The 21956-nt window shown below is 40.5% G+C and overlaps 1 protein-coding gene across 16 annotated transcripts in view; it reads right to left on the bottom strand.

The window, feature by feature from the left end:
• The window catches only part of PCDH15 (protocadherin related 15), a 771473-nt gene that overhangs the window by 98536 nt on the left and 650981 nt on the right, over positions 1–21956 (bottom strand). For all 16 annotated transcript variants that reach the window (XM_045024749.1, XM_045024750.1, XM_045024752.1 and 13 more), the window contains one exon: positions 6101–6228. In XM_045024749.1, coding sequence (XP_044880684.1) covers positions 6101–6228 — 128 coding nt within the window. The remainder of the gene's footprint in view (positions 1–6100; positions 6229–21956) is intronic.

The raw sequence follows: 21956 nt of genomic DNA, 5'->3' as shown, positions 1-21956 counted from the left end.
CCCTAAGCACTGGCCTATTAAGTAATTCTGGGGTGGGTCTCTTTGGTTTTCAGCAGCAATTCCTGTCCGGACTTGAGAAATGTTCTCAAGGAGGGGATATTCTGCCTGATTGGAGCAGGACTTGAGCCTGGGTCTTCCACATCCCATGTGAGTACTGTGACCACTAGGCCAGAGAGTCAGTCTCTCTCTTTCAATGAATATTTAACTACTTATTCAAGGTAGAACAGCTGTAATAGAAGGGACTGAGAGAGAGAGAGAGAGAGAGAGCTGGTTAGGGCATTCTGGATAAGGCAGAACAGGGTCTAGAATCTGGATCTCCCACATCCTAGGTGAGTGCACTAACCACTTAGCAATTGGGTATTTCTGGGGTAATCTGACTCTCTCATTGTTTGGTGGAAAAGGTCTTGACTTTGTTCTGCATGAGAATGGGATCAAATGTTGAAAGCTCAATTCTTCCCCAAAATGAAATTCTTGTTTTCCAGCCATCCTTACTTCAGGCCAAGTAACCAATATTCAGGACCGACCCTCTTCAGTCAAACCCCTACAATTCAGGCCGCCTCTGAAACCTCTTACCCTGCTCCCATGAGGGGGAAATAAGGATGCACATGCATAGCATGAGAAGAGTTCAGTCTCTCCCTCCTTACTCCAAGGGTCTACCAGTTCTTTCTCTGGTCTCATATTTACCTCTGGGAGCTGGTTTCTTTGAGGCTCTCACCTGCACTGGATGCCAGCAACAAATTGCAACTAAATTACAAACTCACTTACAAGTTTTAAATGGCACTTAAGCTTTATTTACTTAAAACTAGCATCCGGCATGCTGCAAGCAAGGTGCTTTGTCAGATTCCTTTGTCAATTCTGCTCTGAAAGAAAAATTCCTTCCTGACTCCAAAATCTGACAATTGTCAGGCCCACATCATCTTGGAAATGCAGTTGAAACTATAACTCCATTATACGGCAGGGCCACAACTGCATCAGGATGGCTTTACATACAGGTAGGGCAATGCACATACACCGCCTGCCCAGTGACAATAGAGAGGGGTAGTGAATTCTCCGCTCCTCCTCTGCCTCTCTTCTCCTTCCTCCTTCAGTGCATTCTGGAGAAGGGCTGGGGGAGAAGTTCCCCAAGTAGCTAAGCCTACCTCCATCTTCCCCTCCTCCTCCTCTCAGAATCCAGGGGTTGCTTTTCCCCGGCCTATCAGATCAAACATTTGCTCTCCCCCACTTCCATTTAGACTTCACTGAGACTTTTAATGAACATCTGAAATATTTCCTTCTATCACAGGAGTGTAAATGTGATATACTTTTTTTTAAAGACGTCTGACCAAGTTTATAGACATTGATGACACAATCATATATACAGATTCTAAATTCCCTTGATGAAATTTTCATTTTCTAGCAGGACTGGATGAAGTTTTCAGAGGTGCAAAAATCTGCAATGAGTAACCAGGACCGCCCGGGAAGGGGGGGGACAAGTGGGGCAATTTGCCCCAGACCCCACAGGGACTCCCACAAGAGTTTTTGGGGCCCCTGGAGCGGGGTCCTTCACTTCTTCCGGTGGCCCTGGAAAACTCTCGTGGGACCCACCGCCGAAGTGCCCCAAAGACCCGCGGAGGGGGGTCCTTCCGCTCTGGGACCTGCCGCCAAAGTGCCGGGTCTTCAGCGGCAAGTGCCGGTTCTCTGCCAGCTCACCTAGCAGGCTGCTGGATAGATTGGTCTTCCAGGTCCATGGCTATGGAGGAGCCCCATCTTGCATATTATTCTAGGACTGGGGACCCAGAGAGTTCCACGCTCTGGCCAGCCCCACCATGCCAAGATTGCCAGGGTTTCCAGGCTACATGCAATGAATCTAGGAGCCTGTCAGTCCAGAAAGTCCTGAGGTACCTGGCTTTAACTAGGGTTTGCAGGTTCTGTGCTGCTGGGTCTGCACAAAGGAGGCTGCAAGCCCTGAGAACCTTGATTTAAGTGAGGGCTGGGCTCTCAGGATTTCCAGTCTCCCTGCCATGGAGCTGTGAGCTAGGAAACCATTGGGGCTCTCAGGGCTAGGCTGCTTCAGAGTTGCAGATCCTCAGAGAGCCAGAAGCAGCTAAATAAAATTGACATTCTTGTCAGTTTTATCACTACTAATTACAAGAATGTCAATTTTAGTCAGCTGTTGCTGGTCCTGGGGAATATGTAGCATTTTGGAAACAGTATGTGTCAGTGTTTCTGAAATGAAAAGGTGTCTTAGATTTCTGGTTCATAAGAAATTACAAAATATTTGGTTTCATTCCATTTCAAAATGAAACCAAATATCAAAATGCTGAAATTTCTTATGAACCAGAAATCCCAAGTTCTACCATTGCTATCTTATATTCTAAGGTGGTGAGATGGAGTGGAAGGGGGAGGGCAACAATGACAATAGTGAACCCCACTATGTGTGTAGCTGCTGTAAATACTGATTTGTAATGGCAACCCCTGAACTGGACTGACAGATAAGATTATTCTCTTTTCAGAATTAGTCACTCCTGGCCTGTGGGCTGTTTGTGCTCTGTAACTTTCATTTCAGTACTAAAGATCTTCATATCTTTTATTTATAAAAATTTCTCTGATATACAAAAAATATTTTAAGATCCCTAAAAGCTGTTATCAGCAGGGGAAAGAATGGGAATATTTTGAGAAAAAAATACTTGAATAATTATCAGTTTCTTTTCACAGCCACTCTAATTTAAGAAATTTAATGATAATTAATGATAATGATAATGAAACTAATAATGCAAGAAAATGCATTAAAAATCTTAAAGTAGTTTCTTGGTGGAACTGAAATTTAAATAATCTCTATAACACAAGCTATATGGGAACTTTTCTAAGGTTCTTAAAATTGAAATTGGAAGAAACATCCATTAAATTCTACTCACAATGATTCTGCATGTAATACCTACTGAGATTAGACATGGTATTATCTAATTCATTTCATTAGTACTTAGTAATGTCTTATTTTTGTATTGTATTTAATGAAAAAAAGGAATTCTTTTTGTCTAAATAGATACAAATGAAGGCAGAGTGAAATGAGTTAATTAGTAGTGGTTTTCAGAAAGTTGGCACTTACTGGTTAAATCCAACAATAAGTCACACTGATCCAATTTGTGGGTTTGCTTTACTACACCAAACATGCCTGTTTATTTTTGTGTTTCATTTTAAATAAAGAAACTTTAATGTAATGAGTTGTATTTTTTTATTTTCAACGAACAACTTTCACTCTCTTATACCTTGTAAAGTAGTGTGGAGTTTCCATTTCACTATGGGCCTGCTCTTATTGAAGTCAAAAGGAGATTTGCCACTGACTTTGATGGGAGAAGGATACAGCCATTAAAGTGTACATATTTCTTGCTTTGCTTGGATATCTACTACTTTCCTTCAGATCATATCAACTGAAATGTTGTAGTAGCCTTGCTGGTCACAGAATATTAGAGAGACAAGGTGGTTGAGATAATATTTTTTATGGGACCAACTTCTGTTGGTGAAAGAGACAAATTTTTGAGCTACAAAGAACTAAGGTAGCTCGAAAGCTTCCCTGTTTCACCAACAGAAGTTGGTCCCATAAAAAATATTATCTCATGTACCTTGCCATGGGTGAAGGCAAATATTCCCTTGCAAGTTTGTCCCTATTTCATGTATTTCTGACCCACCTCACTGATGATTGTTGGTGTTTGTGCCTGGAATTCAATGATAGAAAACCAGGAGCCTCTTTGAAGAGATAGGAGAAAGACTCCACTGTGCAGAAAATTTTGACTGACCTAATTCATAAAACAAGTTTATAGTACTTCCTTAAGTTTCGTATGCTTCCACTCACAAATACTCTTAAATCTTTATGGCTTTGATAGCTAAGACTTCTTTATCTCCTCAAGTAACGTACTTATCTCTTGTGCAGAATGGTATCATAAGCTTTTCTGTAGTTCAAATATTGAACACAATTTTCCATGTCTACATTTTTGAGTATGCCAAACCTTTAATTTAGAAGTCCAAAGTGAACTTATCAGATGAATCAGATATACAGACATACAATTATATCTAACTACATATTTTTCATATGAAAACACTGGTTTAATAGCAATCACTGTTATACTCCTGTACCAGACATGGACTGGCTACAGGGCTTGCTTCTGAGCAAGGACACACCAGATGTGTTCAGTACAAGACCCTTTAATGTTCTCCCCCCATGGCTGAGGTTAGCTTAAATAAGAAATGTTACATACTTCACCAGCTAATGGCTGAATAGTGTACAGTAGTTTATCATTCCATTACAATCACTGTATCTGGCCCTATTCTTAGGCATATCCCACATGTTCTAAACCAGTCTCTGTACCACCAAACATTTAAAAATGCCTAATTATCTGCATCCTCAGCTGTGCCAGAACATCACATCGGGGGAGGGAATGACAAAAGTGGCTAGAAGTCATTTTTGTGCTACCTTAATTTTGGGGACAACCAGGTGCAAGTTTGTCCCTCAGGACTAACTTATTGCAGCCTGCAATGGCCCCCTAAAAGTTGTTATAGTAACTGGATATCACTGGAGGGAAGCAGCAAAGAATCCTATGGCACCTTATAGACTAACAGACGTTTTGCAGCATGAGCTTTCGTGGGTGAATACCCACTTATCCGAAGAAGTGGGTATTCACCCACGAAAGCTCATGCTGCAAAACGTCTGTTAGTCTATAAGGTGCCACAGGATTCTTTGCTGCTTCTACAGAACCAGACTAACACGGCTACCCCTCTGATACTGGAGGGAAGTACAATTTGTCCACACCCACTGTGGCCCCCAGCACATCCCCTATGATGGAAGGAAGGTAGGAAAGGGTGGCATAGAGCAGGTTATGTCAGCTTGGTGCAATGAAAGGATTCCTCTACACCATTTAGGAAAACTCCCAGCTACGCTCTTAGAACAGATTTAAGGCTGCTGTGTGCCACTGAAACAGCCTCCTGGGGGCTGAGGATCTGAATGAGATCAAAAGGGGAAAAATAAATAAAACAAGCAATAATATTATGCACCAGTAGGCAAGGTAAGCAAATCTGAAGACCAAGGGATCCTTCCTAATATTCAGTGCTTACCTGCCTTCCAGTATTTTTTTTTAATATCTCTGAGCTAACTTGATGAAGGACACTACCCTGAGGTAAATAGCGGACAGCTTTAATAAACTTCTGTCATTCTCTATTAGATTTCTGGTGTTCAAAACAAATCACTAGGTTAAGATAAGGGAAATATCCTGAAAGGTCAAGCTTCTGTGACCTTTTGTGAATAGACTAGAATCAGCAACTTTCAGGCTTTTCCACAACAGTTTCAAGTGATACAAAATGCAGAAGGAAAAGGGGGAGAAAAGCTAACTTCAACAGGCCTGGAAAACAGAGTCTTGTAGAGCACTAAAGATTATGGCCATACAGTATTTTATAGGAACTAGACACTTCCAGTTTTAACATTCTTTGTTTAAAGCTAATTTATTAAGTAAAATATTATTTTTCTCCTAAATAGAATGTATTAAAAATATATATTTACCCTATACAATTTGTTTTAACCACAGCCAAATTTATGAGATACAGCAAACACATGTGAAATTGCTTTCCTGAACTGAAACAGAGGCTGACTGTTATTTCATTACCAAAGCATTAACGTGCAGCAGAAGAATACTTCGGAAGGCTTTTAGGCAGAAACTGCTATTAAGGCATGTTGGAAATGGCCATATATTGACACATTCCAAAAAATAATGGCTACAAATCTTTAAATAAAAATATCCAAAGCTAAACAAAGAAGCTAATCCTGTATCCTTACTTAGGCAAAACTCTATTGATCTTAAAGGGAGTTTTGCTTCAGGAAATACTAGATTATTGGGCCAACATACTTGCAAAACTCCAAATTTGTGTGCATGAACAGGGTTTTAGACAGATAATTAGCCATTCTGCACCTATTTTACTTGCTTATGTGCACAAGTCCAGTGTGAATTTTTGTTAATGGAGCAGGAGCTCAAATAGTTTGCAGATGCATCTACTGTAACCTCCTGTAGAAATTTAATCCAGTGAGTAAATACTTTTTCTTAGCCTGTGAACTGTACTTAAATAGCTTGACTCCCACCTTAACTTTCATCACAGAAGAAAACATTTTAGCATCTTCAGACACTCCTCCAATGTAGAGTTTTTTGGTAAAGACAGGAGCATGGTCATTTTCATCCTGCACTTCAATAAACACCTTGGCTGTGTTACCTTTTAAAAAAAAAAAAAGAAGAAGAAGAAATACATGTGGGTCTTTTGAGAATAAATTTTGAATGGCTCATGCTCTACTATTAAAGAATAGATCAACTGAAACAAATACATTGATAAAATTGTAAAAAACAACAACAACAAAAACCCTAGGTAAGATAATTGCACTGTTAGGTTTTATGTTATTCTTGCATATTAAAAGGTAAATTTTAATGGCCAGATCCTCATCTTACTCAAAACTAATTTAACACTGAAAATAGGGAGTAAGAGAAGCACAGTTTAGACATAAATCAGGACCATTACATACATTTTAAAAAAGATACAGTTATGGTATTTTGCATTATTTTAAAAATCAGCATTTTATCACTACTTATGATTAGGGTGACCAGATGTCCTGATTTTATAGGGACAATCCCAATATTTGGGGCTTTTTCTTATATAGGCTCTTATTACCTCCACCCCCTGTCCCAATTTTTCACACATGCTGTCTGATCACCCTACTTATGATATACTCTTGGAAGCTTGGAGCTGAAATTTGCTCCCTTATCAACTATTCACATGGTCCCTTTAATAGTACTAAAATATACATTACATAGTAGTTGTTTGTTAAAGGAATAATAAACACATTTGTTGAGGTTTAGCAAAAATATATTACGTACACTAGTTGTCAAGTCTTGATTACAAATATCATTGTTTTTCTAATTTGCACACAACTTTCTTTTAAAATTTTAATTATTAGTAACTAAACACTTATTACTGAATTCTGATGTTGGGCAAGCAAACCAGCAAAAGGAGTATATGCAACAGTACTGGCAGGAGCATTTTCTACATAATGAATTCTGCCAGCTCATAGCAGCATTCTACATTGCAGGCCAATGCAATATACTGTGGGGTGCTCTTTATACTTCTTCTGATACATCTGCTTGCTGACATACAGCATATACAGCTGATGGACTTGTTCCTGCAAGTTGCTAAGAATTCTCATTGACTATTTAATTCATTGCGTCAGGTGAGTGAGTGCACAAGTGCATATTTGTGTATCAAGGATGTAGTCCACCTAGCTGCTTACATGTTGAACCAGGGTCCTTATGCTCCCTTCTGGCACATCTGGGTGCAGGATTAGCCCTTAAATTATGTTTTATCAAACTAATCTCAGTTACCACAATGAACAATAATGACCACAAATAATCTCCTTTCTCCACAAGAAAAACAAAAACCTTCTGGCAAAATGTACCAGCCCATCTGGAGCAAAGATGAACTTGTGCAGTGATATACATGGCAAATGTAATGTAATTTTGTCTCTTTCCATACTCCATAATCCAGAAAGGAATCATTGTTGAAAACGCTAATAGCCAGTTTGTTAAGAAAGACTGCATTTTCCATTGACAAATCACTTCATTTCAAGTTGGTTCTCCTACTTGTTAGTAATCAGTGATTATTTTGAATGTTGTACAGCACGCTTACTTCATAGCAGTTGCTTTGTCAATCTGGTTTAAACACAATGGCATATTGAAAAAAGTGCAGTAGTGTGTCTTTAATAGAAAATAGACCACTTCCTGCTTTGGCAAAGGCACTAGAGATGATATGTTTAACTGTAGGCCTAGACATTAGAAACATGACGACTTCATAAAAACAACTGAAGTCAGAGAAAAATGTTCAAAGTATAGTAGATTTAAATGTATGAGGAAATGGCATTCTGGCAACAGAATAATCAGTTATTCCCTTTCCACATTGATCTGTACAGATAAAAATGAACAAGCTGTAGGTGCTGTCATTCCATGGGAAAATTGCTTCACAACAAGCTATCGCCCTTCTACGTATTAAAAAAAAGGAGCTATACTTTGACAGGTAACTTTGTTATTTGTAGGAACAGTGTCTAGAGCAGGTGGATGAAATAATATCTTTTACTGGGCCAGCTTCTGTTGGTTAGCGAGATAATAAAAGATATTACCTCACCCGCCTTGTCTCTCTAATATCCTGGGACCAACATGGCTACAACAGCACTGCATACAGCAATGGAAGATACCTGATCTAAATCTATATTTTATTAGAATGTTTCCTGTTTTGACTATTGCATTATTTACTACATCAAATTACAAACGAAGGGCCAATATCAGCCTTCTATAAAAGATAAAAATATACCTCTTGTTACATTGACAGCATACTTGGATTTTTGTATTACCTACTGTAGTTTACTCAGAAACTGCAGCCCTGTCAAAAATAATGAGATTCTCAGGCCGTGTCTTCATTGCATTTCCCCTCAGGGAAGAAAGATTTAAGCAAGATTACAGGTAATGTGTGTAAGTGACCTTGACCTACTGAGTATAAACAGTTAAATCAATGGCTGGCACTGGTAGACTACTGCTGTAGGGAAAACTCTAATTGTGTCAAGCTCATTGCTAGTAATACGGCAGCACTACAACCTATATGAGTTATTTGTAACGCAAATAAACAATCTTTTCCCTAATGCTTGCCATTCACATATAAATCAACCCATGATTTGGAACCGTTTGGTCTGTATTTTACTAGAAAACTTTTATTTTTTAGTTCTCTGAGCAGCATGAATGTTGATGTACTCAATATCAGCAAAGTGCTCTGAAAACTTCAAATAAAGGTCACTATATTTTGCTATTATTAGTATGTCTGCTAATTCCAGCTATTTAGAACCTCAACATTATTCAATAATTAAATATTGTATACGTATATACTGTTGCTGCAGCTTTATGCTTTCACTAACACCTTCATTTCAGCTCATTGTCTCATTTTTATGCATAGCTTATATTTCATTGGCTCTGACAGACTTAGGAAAACACAGCATCTGTGAATTGCTTATTATTTAACTCTTCCTTTTTATCAGCTAAGTGCAACAAAAGGACTACCAACCAAACTACACACATTGCTTCGTCCTAAAATAGAGACAGCCTAAAGCAGCACACCTTAAAAGTCCTCATCAGTAGTATTCACTGCATACAGATCTATACTGTGGCTTAAATTTTAAATTTAATTTTTTTTAAAATTTAATGGAGATATCTTATCTCCTGGAACTGGAAGGGACCTTGAAAGATCATTGAGTCCAGCCCCCTGCTGTCACTAGCAAGACCAACTACTGATTTTTACCCCAGATCCCTAAGTGGCCCCCTCAGGGATTGAACTCCCAACCCTGGGTTTAGCAGACCAATGCTCAAACCACTGAGCTATCCCTCCCCCCAGCAATAGCCTGCAGTGGAGGTAAGAATTCCTCAACTCTTATTATGAGAATGCATGGCATGCATTTTCCTCCTGCAGTACCTCAACTGTGTGGGGGCTGGTATAAAGGGAGGTGGAGGGCCATGGCACCACCATAGCCCTGCCCCTATGGTGAGTCTAATTACAGCATCAGATTCTTCCTGTACCTATGCTCAAAAAGCAAAGAATGGGCTTGTGTCTGAGGTTTGCATAGCGACATTAGGCAGGGGAAGACACTTTGTTGCCTCTCTGCTCTTGCACATCAGTGAAGAACCAAGTACTGTCTGGTCCATAATATAATATGTACTAGAATACAGTACACAAACTAAAATATGCTCTTGTAGTTAAAACGCTTATAAGGTACAATATTTTCTGCCTTCTTTTGAAATCAAATCTTTCATGCTCCACTAGGTGTAATGCTTCAGTAATAACTTTATTCTTAATGACTCTAGGTTTGGAATCCATCTTTCCATATACATTATTTTGCATGATACACATTAGATATGAGTTTGATAATTAAAACTGAAGTGCTTATTCTGAATAACGTAACATGTGAATAGAATCTAACTACTTATTTATTTCTTCTGAAGGGGAAATGGAGACAAGGTTTTAAAGGGAGACCTGGATAAACTGTGTCGAGTTAGACAAAAAGATCTGTAGGGGGCTATACTAGAATATAGTTAAGTAGTAGTAAGGAATTTGAAGGACAGCTATTAATCACTGTTAAAGGGCCATTTTCTCCTCAGTGGACCATCTCCTGAACTGTGAGGAACGCAGCTTCACTGCCCGAATTCTGTGTTTACCTTCAAAGAACTGTTTTGTAAAACAGAGGGATACTGCCCTGGATCAAAGGACTTAATAAGCTGGTCAGTTAAGGAAGGGAAACATTGGTCTCTGGACAAAACAGCATGAAGTTGCCACAGCGTTCAAGGGTAAGTCAGAGAAGGAAATTCTTTTCAACTGATAATTGCCTTGAAGACAGGAAACTAAGCTAAGGGGAACCTACCTATCTGGGCTTCTGCTATGTATTCAGAGGAAATACATTATGCAACTGATTTTTTTTAATCTGAGTTTCTCTCTATTTTTAATAATCTCATTTTAAAGAAAAATAGTGGATTGTGGGGTTTTCACACAGATTGCCTCAAAAGACGGTCCTTCAGCCTCCCAGGTGACAATAGGAGCTTTTTGGAACCTAACCCCACACTCAGTCTTAAATATAGGAACATAGATGTCCTCTCAGTGAGGTGTACTGCAAAGAGCTGTTGCACAAAATGGGAGGAGACAAAGGACTGAGGAAGAGATAATTTTCTGGGAAGGCAAACAACATATAACTGTGATTGTTCATGCAAAATGAAAGCAGTGGCTCATAATTCATTTTCAATTCAAAAGTGCCAAATACACCTCTACCCCGATATAACGCTGTCCTCGGCAGCCAAAAAATCTTACCATGTTATAGGTGAAACCGCGTTATATTGAACTTGCTTTGATCGGCCAGAGTGTGCAACCCCGCCCCACCCCCGAGTAATGCTTTACCGCTTTATATCCGAATTAGTGTCATATCAGGTCGCGTTATATCGGGGTAGAGGTGTATATGCATTGACAGATAAAGCAAGCTCATTATCAAGTTTATGGGCCAGATCTTCAGCCCCATTCCATTTCTTGGAGTTGTTCAGGCAGTGAAAAGGATCTAGAAAGCTGTTCTAAGGGCAACTGAAAAGTCCCTTGATGTAGGTAAATCACTGAATGGCATAAAGTTGGCATAACCAGTTCTAATTAAGAAGTTTCCTCCTCCCCGAATGTGTGTAGTAGAATGGCCAGTCAGAGCATGCTAAACTGCAGTGATTCTTCCTGGGTGGCAACTAAAAGCTTGATGGAGCTGGTTCAGCCTCCAAACAGCTCGAAGAGATGATCTGGAGCCATACTTACCTCCCTTACCTGCACTGATTTCTAAATTCTCAGTTGTCCTGGGGCAGGCTCTGGTACCAGTGTACTGTTACTTTATTGTTTGAAAAAGCAAGTACTTTTTTTCAGTATAGAAAGTCCTTTGATTATAGTATCTCCAAAACAAGAAAAAGGTAAACTCTGCTAGAGTACATTTATTCATAATGTGTTTTGTCAAAAACTCCATCAAACTAGAAATATATAATGCAACAGAAAACAATTACAGTTGTGCACACTTCTCCTTTCCCACTGCGAAATGTGACAGTTTAGAAGGGCATGATTAATGCTTCTGGTTTAAAGAAGTTCTGCAGAAAGACATGTAGATGTTGGTAAAATGAATGGTAAAAGGTAATTGTCGTTAGGACACAACCATGCACACCTAAAAGGGAGACATCATGATATGTCAGATACATATTTTTTCCCTTTAAGTATGTTACAATGGAACACAGTGATTAAACAGAATTTTTAATATACGTTATAAGTCTGAATGGCTGTATTTGCATAATAGTCTCTCAGAATACTCCAAAAGGCCCATATGAAAAGATACTAACTCCATAAAATTTCCCTGACTTTTGATGGGAATAGCCTAGAGAGACCAGATGTCCCATTTTTATAGGGACAGTCCCGATTTTTGGGTCTTTTTCTTATATAGGCTCCTATTCCACCCCCATCCCCGTCCCGATTTTTCACATTTGCTGTCTGGTCATCCTAGAATAGCCACCCATTTGTGCTCTCTTTTTGAGTCTGTTTTCTGACATTTTCATCAACTCTTTGCCCCCCTAGTGACCAACATGCTCCCAGTAAACTCTGATTTACCCTGCTGGTCCACATTAAAATGCTGTCTAAATGGTCAATACTAACACTGCAGCATCTTGATTGACAAGGAAAATGAATTTGAACTAAAGTGATGCTGAAGTGTTTACTGAGCATTGTTATTAAGTTACAACTTGTGCATTACAAGACCCTTTTTACAACATGCTTTTACTAGTGATTATATTATGTTTTTCTTTTACAATACACTATGTCCCTCACACAATCGTAATTCCAACACTGGAAGTCTAGAATTTGGTTAAGAATATATGTTCATCTCTGAAGCAAGTAACAGCAGGCTTTTCTTTTTAATCAAACTGAATGAGAACTGTAATTGGACAGGCATCAATAATAATTTGCTTTACTGTGATTTTAATAATCTTATAAGAGGACTTTGTGCTTTGGCAAGTTAAACAAATATCTACAACTGAGCTCAATCTTTGCATTAACAGATTTGGCAAACCCAAATAAAAATTAACAGAGCATACTCCAAGGGCATTTTGATGCAAATTGCTATGAGCTAGACTCACAAAGGGACTCAGGTGGCTAACTGCCTCTTTAGGCACCTGTCACTGACCTAGTTCATCACCCACCACACTGCTGGGAGGGATCCAGCTTCTGAATTCCACATGCACTTAACTTGCTGGAGGTGGCACAGTTTAGGCACTGTTGCTGGCTTTGGGCCTTGAGGCACATGCTCAGATGCAGACTCATATTTGACACTCCCTTGGCAATGGAGATCCTTCAGTCCCATTGCCTAGGCCAGGGGTCTCAAACTCAAATGACCCCGAGGGCCGCATGAGGACTAGTGCATTGGCCTGAGGGCCGCATCACTGACACGCCCCCTTGCTGCCCCTGGCCCCACCCCCAATCCACCCCTTCCATGAGGCCCCGCCCCTGCCCTGTCTCTTCTCCACCTCCTCCCCTAAGCGCGCGGCTCCCCGCTCCTCCCCCCTCCCTCCTGGAAAGTGCTAAGTGCCACCAACAGCTGTTTGGTGGCTTGGTGGTGGGAAGCGCCTGGAGGTAGGCAGAAAAAAAAATGAAGAGTAATATAGTAGTATAGTATTAAAATATAGTATGCTATTAAAAGTCAATGTATTAACTTTTTTATTAACTTCTTTAACTGTAATGTGAAACGTCAGTGCTAATTTTGACAGTCATTTCATTTTTGGCCACTTAGCTGGCAGCGTTTTGCATCAACCAGAGCATCAATATTAGGTTTGATATCCTGAGACGAAACCAATCTCAGTGTTGCTTGCAAATGTTCATCAGTGAGCCTTGACCTTAACACAGATTTGTTAATCTTCATGGAAGAGAAAAACTGTTCACATATATATGTACTTCAAACATTGCCATTATCCTTGCAGAAGCAGAGAATAACATGGGAAATCTTTCTTGTGAAAAAAACCTGTAGAATTCTGGAATTCCAACATCTGTATACTTCTGCTTCAAAATCGTGTCACACTGAAGCTCCACTAACTCCATCTGCATTTCCTCTGCAACATTGTCAATTTCAACAGCAAATGGTGTGGAAAAAAGTTGAAAATGTGGTTCAAGTGCCTTGAAATCTTTAAACCGCACATCAAACTGTTTGTGTAAGTTAGAAATGATCTCTGCATATTCTTTCAAGGATTTGGGTTCAACTTTTCCTAAGGAATTCAGAGTTGAGAAATGGACCAAATTGCCAGCAGTCAGCTGTTTCCCCCATAAAGTAAGCTTGACTTTGAATGACTTAATACTGTCATACATCTGTGTTATCACCTGTTTTCTACCCTGAAGTTTCAAGTTCAGTGCATTCAGGTGATCAGTTACATCTGTTAGAAAAGCAAGGTTGCAGATAAAAGTGGAATCAGCAAACTGTGGAACCTCCTTGTTTTTCATTTTCATGAAGGAATCAATCTCCTCTTTAAGTGCAAAAAAAAGCTTCAAAACATTTCCACGACTCAGCCATCTAACTTGAGTGTGATACAGAAGTTCCCCATATTCACTGTCCATACTTGCTAGAAAAGAAGTGAACTGTCTGTGATTCAGCCCTTGTGCACGTATAAAATTAACAGTTTTAACAACTACATCCATAACTTCTTTCATTTGTAGACTTTTACTACACAGGGCTTCTTGGTGCAAAATACAATGTATACTGGTGAAGCTAATTCCTGGTATATTGAGGCTGTTCAGTTTGGTCTTCAATAATCCAACCACACCAATGTTTTCAGAGCACATTGATGGCGCACCGTCCGTAGCCAAAGATACGAGTTTGTTCCATGGCAGCGCAGCTTTTTCAATGCACTCTTCCAATCCTTGAAATATGTCACGTCCCGTTGTGGTACCCTTCAGTGGCATTAAGTCTAGCAATTCTTCAGTTATATTCAAATTGCAGTCCACACCTCTAATGAACACTGCACACTGTGCGGTATCTGATACATCTGTACTCTCATCAAGAGCAATTGAAAATACTTCAAAGTCTTTTGCCATTTGAATCAATTGTTTTTGCACATTATCAGCTAAATCCGTTATCCTGCAGGCAACTGTATTTGCAGACAAGCTTATGCCTTCAAAAACTTTCTTCCTATCAGGACATAAAATTTCACTGGCCTTCATAAGACATTCTTTTATGAATAAGCCTTCTGTAAAAGGTCGCGATGATTTAGCTATCATTTCGCTTATCACAAAACTTGCTCTTACTGAATCTTCGCTAGACTTGTTAATCCCTGAAAATAAATTTCTTTGCTTGGCAAATGCTGCTTTAAGTTGCTGAACTTTTTCCTCTCGGATTTTTCCGGTGAATGCATCATATTTTTCACGGTGCATCGTGTCATAGTGCCGACGCACGTTATGCTCCTTGGGAACAGCAATCGTTTGCTGACAAATAAGGCATTGAATTTTATCTTTTACCTCTGTGAAAAAATATAAATTCTCCCATTTGTCTTGGAAAACTCTTTTCTTCCATGAGTGTTCTTTTTTTTGATGAAGTCATTTCCAAGCAGTTTTAATAAATATATACACTCAGTAATGCACCTCACTCAAAGGACAAAACACGCACTTAGATTTACTGCCTAAGGCTCTGGGAGGGAGTTTGGGTGGGGGAGGGGGTCTGGAGTACAGGCCCTGGGCTGGAGTTTGGGTGGGGGAGGGGGTCTGGAGTGCAGGCTCTGTGCTCGGTGCAGGCTCCAGGCTGCGGCAGGGGGTGGGGGTGCAGGCTTTGGGACAGAGTTTGGGGATAGGAGGGGGTGCAGGGGTGAGGGCTGTGGGTGAGGGGTTTGAGGCATTGGAGAGGCTCGGGGCATTGGAGAGTCTCAGGACTAGGGCAGAAGGGCAGGGGAAGGGCAGCCTGCCCTGGCCCTAGTGCAGGGGGGCGCTAGGACCCTGCGGCAGCAGGTGATGCCGGAAGCCAGCATAGCGGAGGAGTGGAGTCAGCATGAGCTCCCGGGCAGGTTCCTGGGCGGTGAGGGGGCAGCAAGTGGGGGCTGGTAGACACTGGGGGGAGGCGCGTGGGGGCGGCAGGTGGGGCCAGGGGAGAGACCCGGCCCCAAACATTGGGGAGCAGCGCGCGGGGAGCTTAGGCACAGAAAATAACTCGGGGAGGGGGGCGGGGGTGAGGGGAGTTTGGCGGCGACAGGAAGTAACTGGGGGAGCTCCGCGGGCCGCAGGGAAGAGCTCCGAGGGCCGCATGCGGTCCGCATGTTTGAGACCCCTGGCCTAGGCCTAGTGCCATCTTCCCCAAGCCTTCCCAGCAGCTCTTGTACATTCCCCAGAATCCCACCAGAAGCATGAGCCAACTTTGCACAGAATTCTAAAACTCTTTATTCTTATTTAATAGCATGAGAAACACAGAGTCTATACAAAATAAAGGAACGTATATGCACTTCATGGCCTCAGGCTCCTCGCCAATCTGGAGAATTTTTTGGGCTTGGACAGAGTCCCTGAATACCCTAGAGATCTTTCCAATGAAGTTTCTCTTTCAAAACATGGAGCCTTTCCAGCTCAGCTAGTTTTCTCTGATCTCAGCAGGTCCACAGTTAAGCAGAAGTCCCCTCCTAAGAAAGTATGTCTGTCTCTTCCCCTCTCCCACCCAAAGCTTTCTCGTTACTGTTTCAGTGAGTCTCTCAAGTTTAGATGTCCCCCTACCAACACCTACTGCTGGTGTTTTTTCACTGTCCACTTTTACCTGAATAGTCATTGGGCTAGAAAAAGTCAGGCTCACTTGATAGCCTGGTGGTTACGGCATTCACCTGTGCTGAGAAGCAATGTTAGAATACATTCTGTATAAAACCAACTTACAGCTAAAAATACTGTAGGTAGTTGTCAACAGCTGACAAAACAGGAGCGATCAGACATATCAAAAGTAACATTTAATGAGGATGAAACTTCCACTAGGCATTGTCTGCCAACTGTAACACCTCTGTCCATGAAGGTCTTATTTTTAAACCATCCGTTTGCATCCATAACCATTTTAAGATAGACACCAGATCAGCCTTAAGGCTACCTCCACTGAATCAGCCACAGAGGATTGTTAAACTTGGGCACCACATGTACAGTAGTGATAGCTCAAGATAAGATAAAGAACGACAACTATTGTCAGCAGCTGGACAGTAAGCAGGTCTTCAGCATGACTCAAAGGGTCATGTGAACTGAGCTGGAAAAAAAATCCTAATGTCAAATGCTAGAAACTGTGAATATTGGAAGAAATTAGACCAATCCCTCAGTCTACCTCTGTACTCTGTGGAATTCATAATGTCCTCGTAATCCACAGCAATAAATGATATTATAAGGTGAAGCCATAAGTTCTGGCTCTGTTGTTAGCCTCTCCTTAGCAAAATGACATAAATACCAGTGTTGCCTCAGTAGAGGACAAATTAGTCACATATTGGGGAAGAGACAGACATACAAATACTTTGATTTTTAAAACTGGGACAGTTTAATTTGGAGATATATCACCCCTGTCTCCTTCATCTCCTTAAATCTCTCAATTTTTCTTTGGCCTTCCATCCTTACACAGCAATCTCTCTTTTTTATTCCCCTCTCTAGTTTTCCATACATGCCTCTTCTTTCTGTGTCTCAACATCATCTTTTTCTGTCCCTGTCTCATTTTAGTTGGTTGCTCTGACTGCTGCTCTCCCCAATATAAGGTCTCTTGATGTTGAGATATTGCAAGCAACTTTTAAATGTTCATATTCAAAAGAGGTAAAAGATTATAAGTTTACCCCTTCTTCTAGGAGTGCTTTCAAATCAGGAAATAACTAAATGTACTACTGTATGCCTTTAACTCATTGGTTCTCAACTTTTTTTTCCCCCAACAACCCTATCTTGTGATGGATTTATAGACTGTCATCCTCAAGTTGCAGCACATTCCCTCATACATAGTTTTTGCATAGCTGCCATTACCTCTGTCTTTGTCCCTAACAATAAGGGAGAATTCACAGAACTCCATAAGGAAGCTATTAATTATTCTTATTTATTTTTACTGCAGTGGCCCAAGCCATGGATCAGGGTTCCACTGTGCTAAACATTGTACAAACACATAATAAAAAGCCCCTGCCCCAAAGAGATTACAATCTAAGTAAATTAAAACTTCAAATCATCCATGATTCAACATCACAATCTGCTGACTCCTCAGCCTAGCATCTCTAAGCTTTCAAATTCACTATAATCTGACACTATAATGACTTCTAATTTTAAATGTATCATGTGCAATGTCATGTTATTGGTCTCTTATAGTTACAGGAGTTGCTGCAATTGAACTGAACCCAAAAGAAGATTTTTACATCAATTAACTTAATATTTTCACAATAACTCAATTTAACTCAATGTTTATAATGTTATCTTACTCCAAAGCAGTATATCATTTTCTATTTTCTTTCCTCATTAGTTTATTGCTGGGTTTTTTTGTTTGTTTGTTTAAAGATTATTAGGCCATCAATTTGTGCCACTCACTCTATGGGCAAATTTTAGTTATGTTTACATGTTTAGTTATGTTTACATTTTAATTTTTGCCTAATGATATGTTGCTGCGTCTAGTTCAATTAACAACTAGATTACCACACAGTTGAGAACTCAGTATTTGACTTATGAATTTTTCAAAATTCGGTATCATTTAGTGGCAGAACAGTTCATCAATTTAGTGTTATCTAACTCCAGAATGGTTCATTCTTCCTGTGCCATGATGGCTTCAGAGTGGCTCATCAATTCACTGTCACCAAACTCCAAAATGGTTCATCAATTTAATGGTATCTAACAAGGGAACTTACATCAATTCAGCATAATCTAATACCAGAATGGTACATTAATTCCATGTCACAGAATGGTTCATTCAAAGTCACCTATCTCCAAAGTGGTTCATCATTTCAGTGTCATCTACTTCCACAGTGGTTCATCAAGTCAATGCCCTGGAACTCTAGAGTAGCATATAATCTAATTAAAACTCATCAAGAAAGAACACGATGACCAGAAAATAGAAAGATATACAACCGGGAAGTATAGAAATCAAATTTAGATGTCAAGGACTCTCCATTACAGGGGAAGTATGTAACTTATTTCCGCATGATTACCTTGATATTTTTAGCATGCACTGCAAGTATCTATCCACTACATTATTTATCTATCTAGCACTTTCCACTACAGTTACCTATCCATCAAGAATGGAATGCAACAACTATATCATATGGTATGTATTATACATTTTTATATTTTTATACACATTCTCTCTCTCTGTAGATATATCTATATCTATCTATCTATAGATGATATAGTGACAAAGCTCTGATCTTGTCTCCATGGGTCCTGCATTTCCTGGCAGATTTTGCTAGCCTCAGAGGCTCATTGTAACCCTCCACATAGCCCTTCTCTCTCTAGAGGCCAGGGTCACAGACTACTGAGTCATTTTCATCATCAGCCAGCAAGGGAGGTGAGGAGAAGCTATCCTCCCTTGCACAGTCTGTTGTCTCCCAGTTTCAGTGATTAATTTGGGGGGCGGAGCAAAAAGAGGGAGCCCGGGTCTGCCCTCTACTCTGGGCTCCAGCCCAGGGACCCTAATAGTATCAGCTATGGTAGCTGACTTTTTAGAAATACGATGCATATAATTCTCTGGGCCACTTTCCCACAGCAGCCCTCACTTCCTCAATATCTACTTCACCCTTACCTCAGGGCCTCCTTCCTTGTGCCTGATATGGTTTGTTCTAATCAGTCTCTCCAATAGCATGGCCTCCTCCTACAGCTCCTGACATGCGCACCCACCTGACTAGTTAAAAGCCTCCCAGTTAGTTTCAGCTAGCCCCTGATTGGCTTCAGGTGTCCCAATCAACCTAGCTGTCTTCCCTGCCTTCTGGAAAGATCTTAATTGGCCCCAGGTGTCTTAATTGACCTGGAACAGCTGCCATTTGCTTATCCTGGTAACAGGGATTTGTTTAGCCTGTGGCTAATATATCTGTCTCCCACAACTTTGCTATAGTCATCTGGCCTTGCCCCATCACTATATATATATATATATATATATATATATATATATATATATATATATATAAATTCTGTGACATTATACAACACTTTCTCTATAGAATACAATGGTAAATAGTGAACAAGAGTGTTGGTTACTGAATTTTTACTATATATGCTACATGAGAGTGTATATTATGAGCAACATGTCCTTTAATTAGGTATATGTTACCTTTGCCAAAAAAAGACTGGTGAAAGGTAACTATGCAAGTGAAGATTTCTCTACCAAAAGTGAAGACTGATTTTTAAACTGGAGCAGATGTTGAAGTAAATATAACATAGGTAGAAGTGCTAGTGCCCCAGTGACACACAACGTCCCTTGGGGAAAAACTCCCCTGTAAATTACAAAGGGCACAGAACAAAGGAAGACAATGATTATAAACATCCTTCAGCAAATGACAACATGGACTTAGGTATGTGTACATTACAGATCATTCTTAATGGAACCAAGGGGACCTCAAGTGTAGAGACTGGTAAAGTTGAGAATGGTTCTGAGTCAGTGTGATAAGGTTTTGGGATGTTGCAGAAAGTAAAACTGCAGGTAGAGTAACATTACTGCTGCATCGTTTGCTAGCTGCAAAGAGTGGATTGTGAGAAACTATTTAAAGCTCTCAGGTAATAGGACTTCATGCACTCCAACCTCATATCATCACTGGTACAGAGTGGAGTTTGGGGGGAAAATACAAATGCAATACACAGATGTGCAGGAACAATGTCAGCTCAGTAAGTTAATTAAACCGTAAGTTAGCCAATATTTTAAACAAAGATTACAAAGAAACTATGGCCTAAAGAATATACTGCAATTGTTGTACTGTGAGTACTACAAGGGAAATGGGTGAGCAGTGACAAAGGAATTTCGGAAAAGAAAAACATCAGAGGTGAAAATCCTGACTCCAGTGAAGTCAGTGGGAGTTCATAAGAGCCAGAATTGTACCCCAAGAAGGAATGTGTTCCTAGGGTGGTGAAAAATAATTACTGCTTGAAATTCAGCCGTGTATATTTTAGTTAAGATGATGGGGAAAAATACTCTCAAAAAAAATGTTGTGCATTGTTTAGATATACCAATACAATTTGGAATATATGTCAAACATGGTGACAATGGGTTAGATACTGGGGTTTGATCTTTTCCAATCGATCACTGGTGCAGGTACAAATATAACTAAGACACAAGAAGAAAGGACGTTTTGGGCATTAACTCGGTATTTTTGTGTAATGTGTTGAGTGCGCAAGGGAGGGACTCTGCCCATTCATAATCACCTCTGGGGGAAGCTTCTTATTCCTTCTATCTATTTTTATGGCCCTGATCACTGTAGTATCTGAGCACTTCACAATCGTTAGTGGATTTTCTCCTCCCAACACCCTGTAAATTAGGGAAGTATTATCCTCATTTTATAGATGGGGACTTGAGATACATGATTAAGTAATTTAAGTGACATTAGACCATCCTTTCTATATAAGATTGTTACAAGATTGTTTAAAATATTTATTTATTTTGCTTAGTTGTAACAGAATTAATTTCTATGGGCTTGGCTACACTTGAGAGTTGCAGCGCTGGTGGAGGCTTTCCAGCGCTGCAACTTAGTAACTGTCCACACCTGCAAGGCACATCCAGCACTGCAACTCCCTGGCTTAAGCGCTGGCTGAACACCTGGTCTGCTTGGGGTGTAGCGAGTGCAGCGCTGGTGATCCAGCGCTGCTCGTCAGGTGTGGACACACACCAGCGCTGTAATTGGCCTCCAGGGTATTAGGAGATATCCCAGAATTCCTGTTCAGCCACTCTGCTCATCAGTTTGCACTCTACTGCTCTGGCCTCAGGTGACCCGCCCTTTAAATGCCCCGGGAATTTTAAAAATACCCTTCCTGTTTGGTCAGCCAGGTGTGGAGTGCAATCAGTGAATCTTTCCAGGTGACCATGCTGCCACGCGGCAAACGAGACCCAGCATGGAGCAATGGCGAGTTGCTGGACCTCATTAGTGTTTGGGGGGAGGAAGCTGTGCAGTCCCAGCTGCGCTCCAGCCGTAGGAATTATGATACCTTTGGGCAGGTATCAAAGTCCATGCTGGATAGGGGCCATGACCGGGACGTGCTGCAATGCAGGGTTAAAGTAAAGGAGCTGCGGAGTGCCTATTACAAAGCCCGCGAGGGAAACCGCTGCTCTGGCGCTGCCCCCACGACCTGCCGTTTTACTTGGGGGTGACCCCACTTGGACACGATACTTGGGGTGATCCCACTGCCAATCCAACGACCACGATGGACACTTCTGAGCA

The sequence above is a fragment of the Mauremys mutica genome, chromosome 7 (assembly GCF_020497125.1).
Source record: "Mauremys mutica isolate MM-2020 ecotype Southern chromosome 7, ASM2049712v1, whole genome shotgun sequence".
Lineage (NCBI taxonomy): Eukaryota > Metazoa > Chordata > Testudines > Geoemydidae > Mauremys > Mauremys mutica.
Note: the sequence above shows the minus strand (reverse complement) of the source record. Positions and strands in the feature narration are given on the sequence as shown.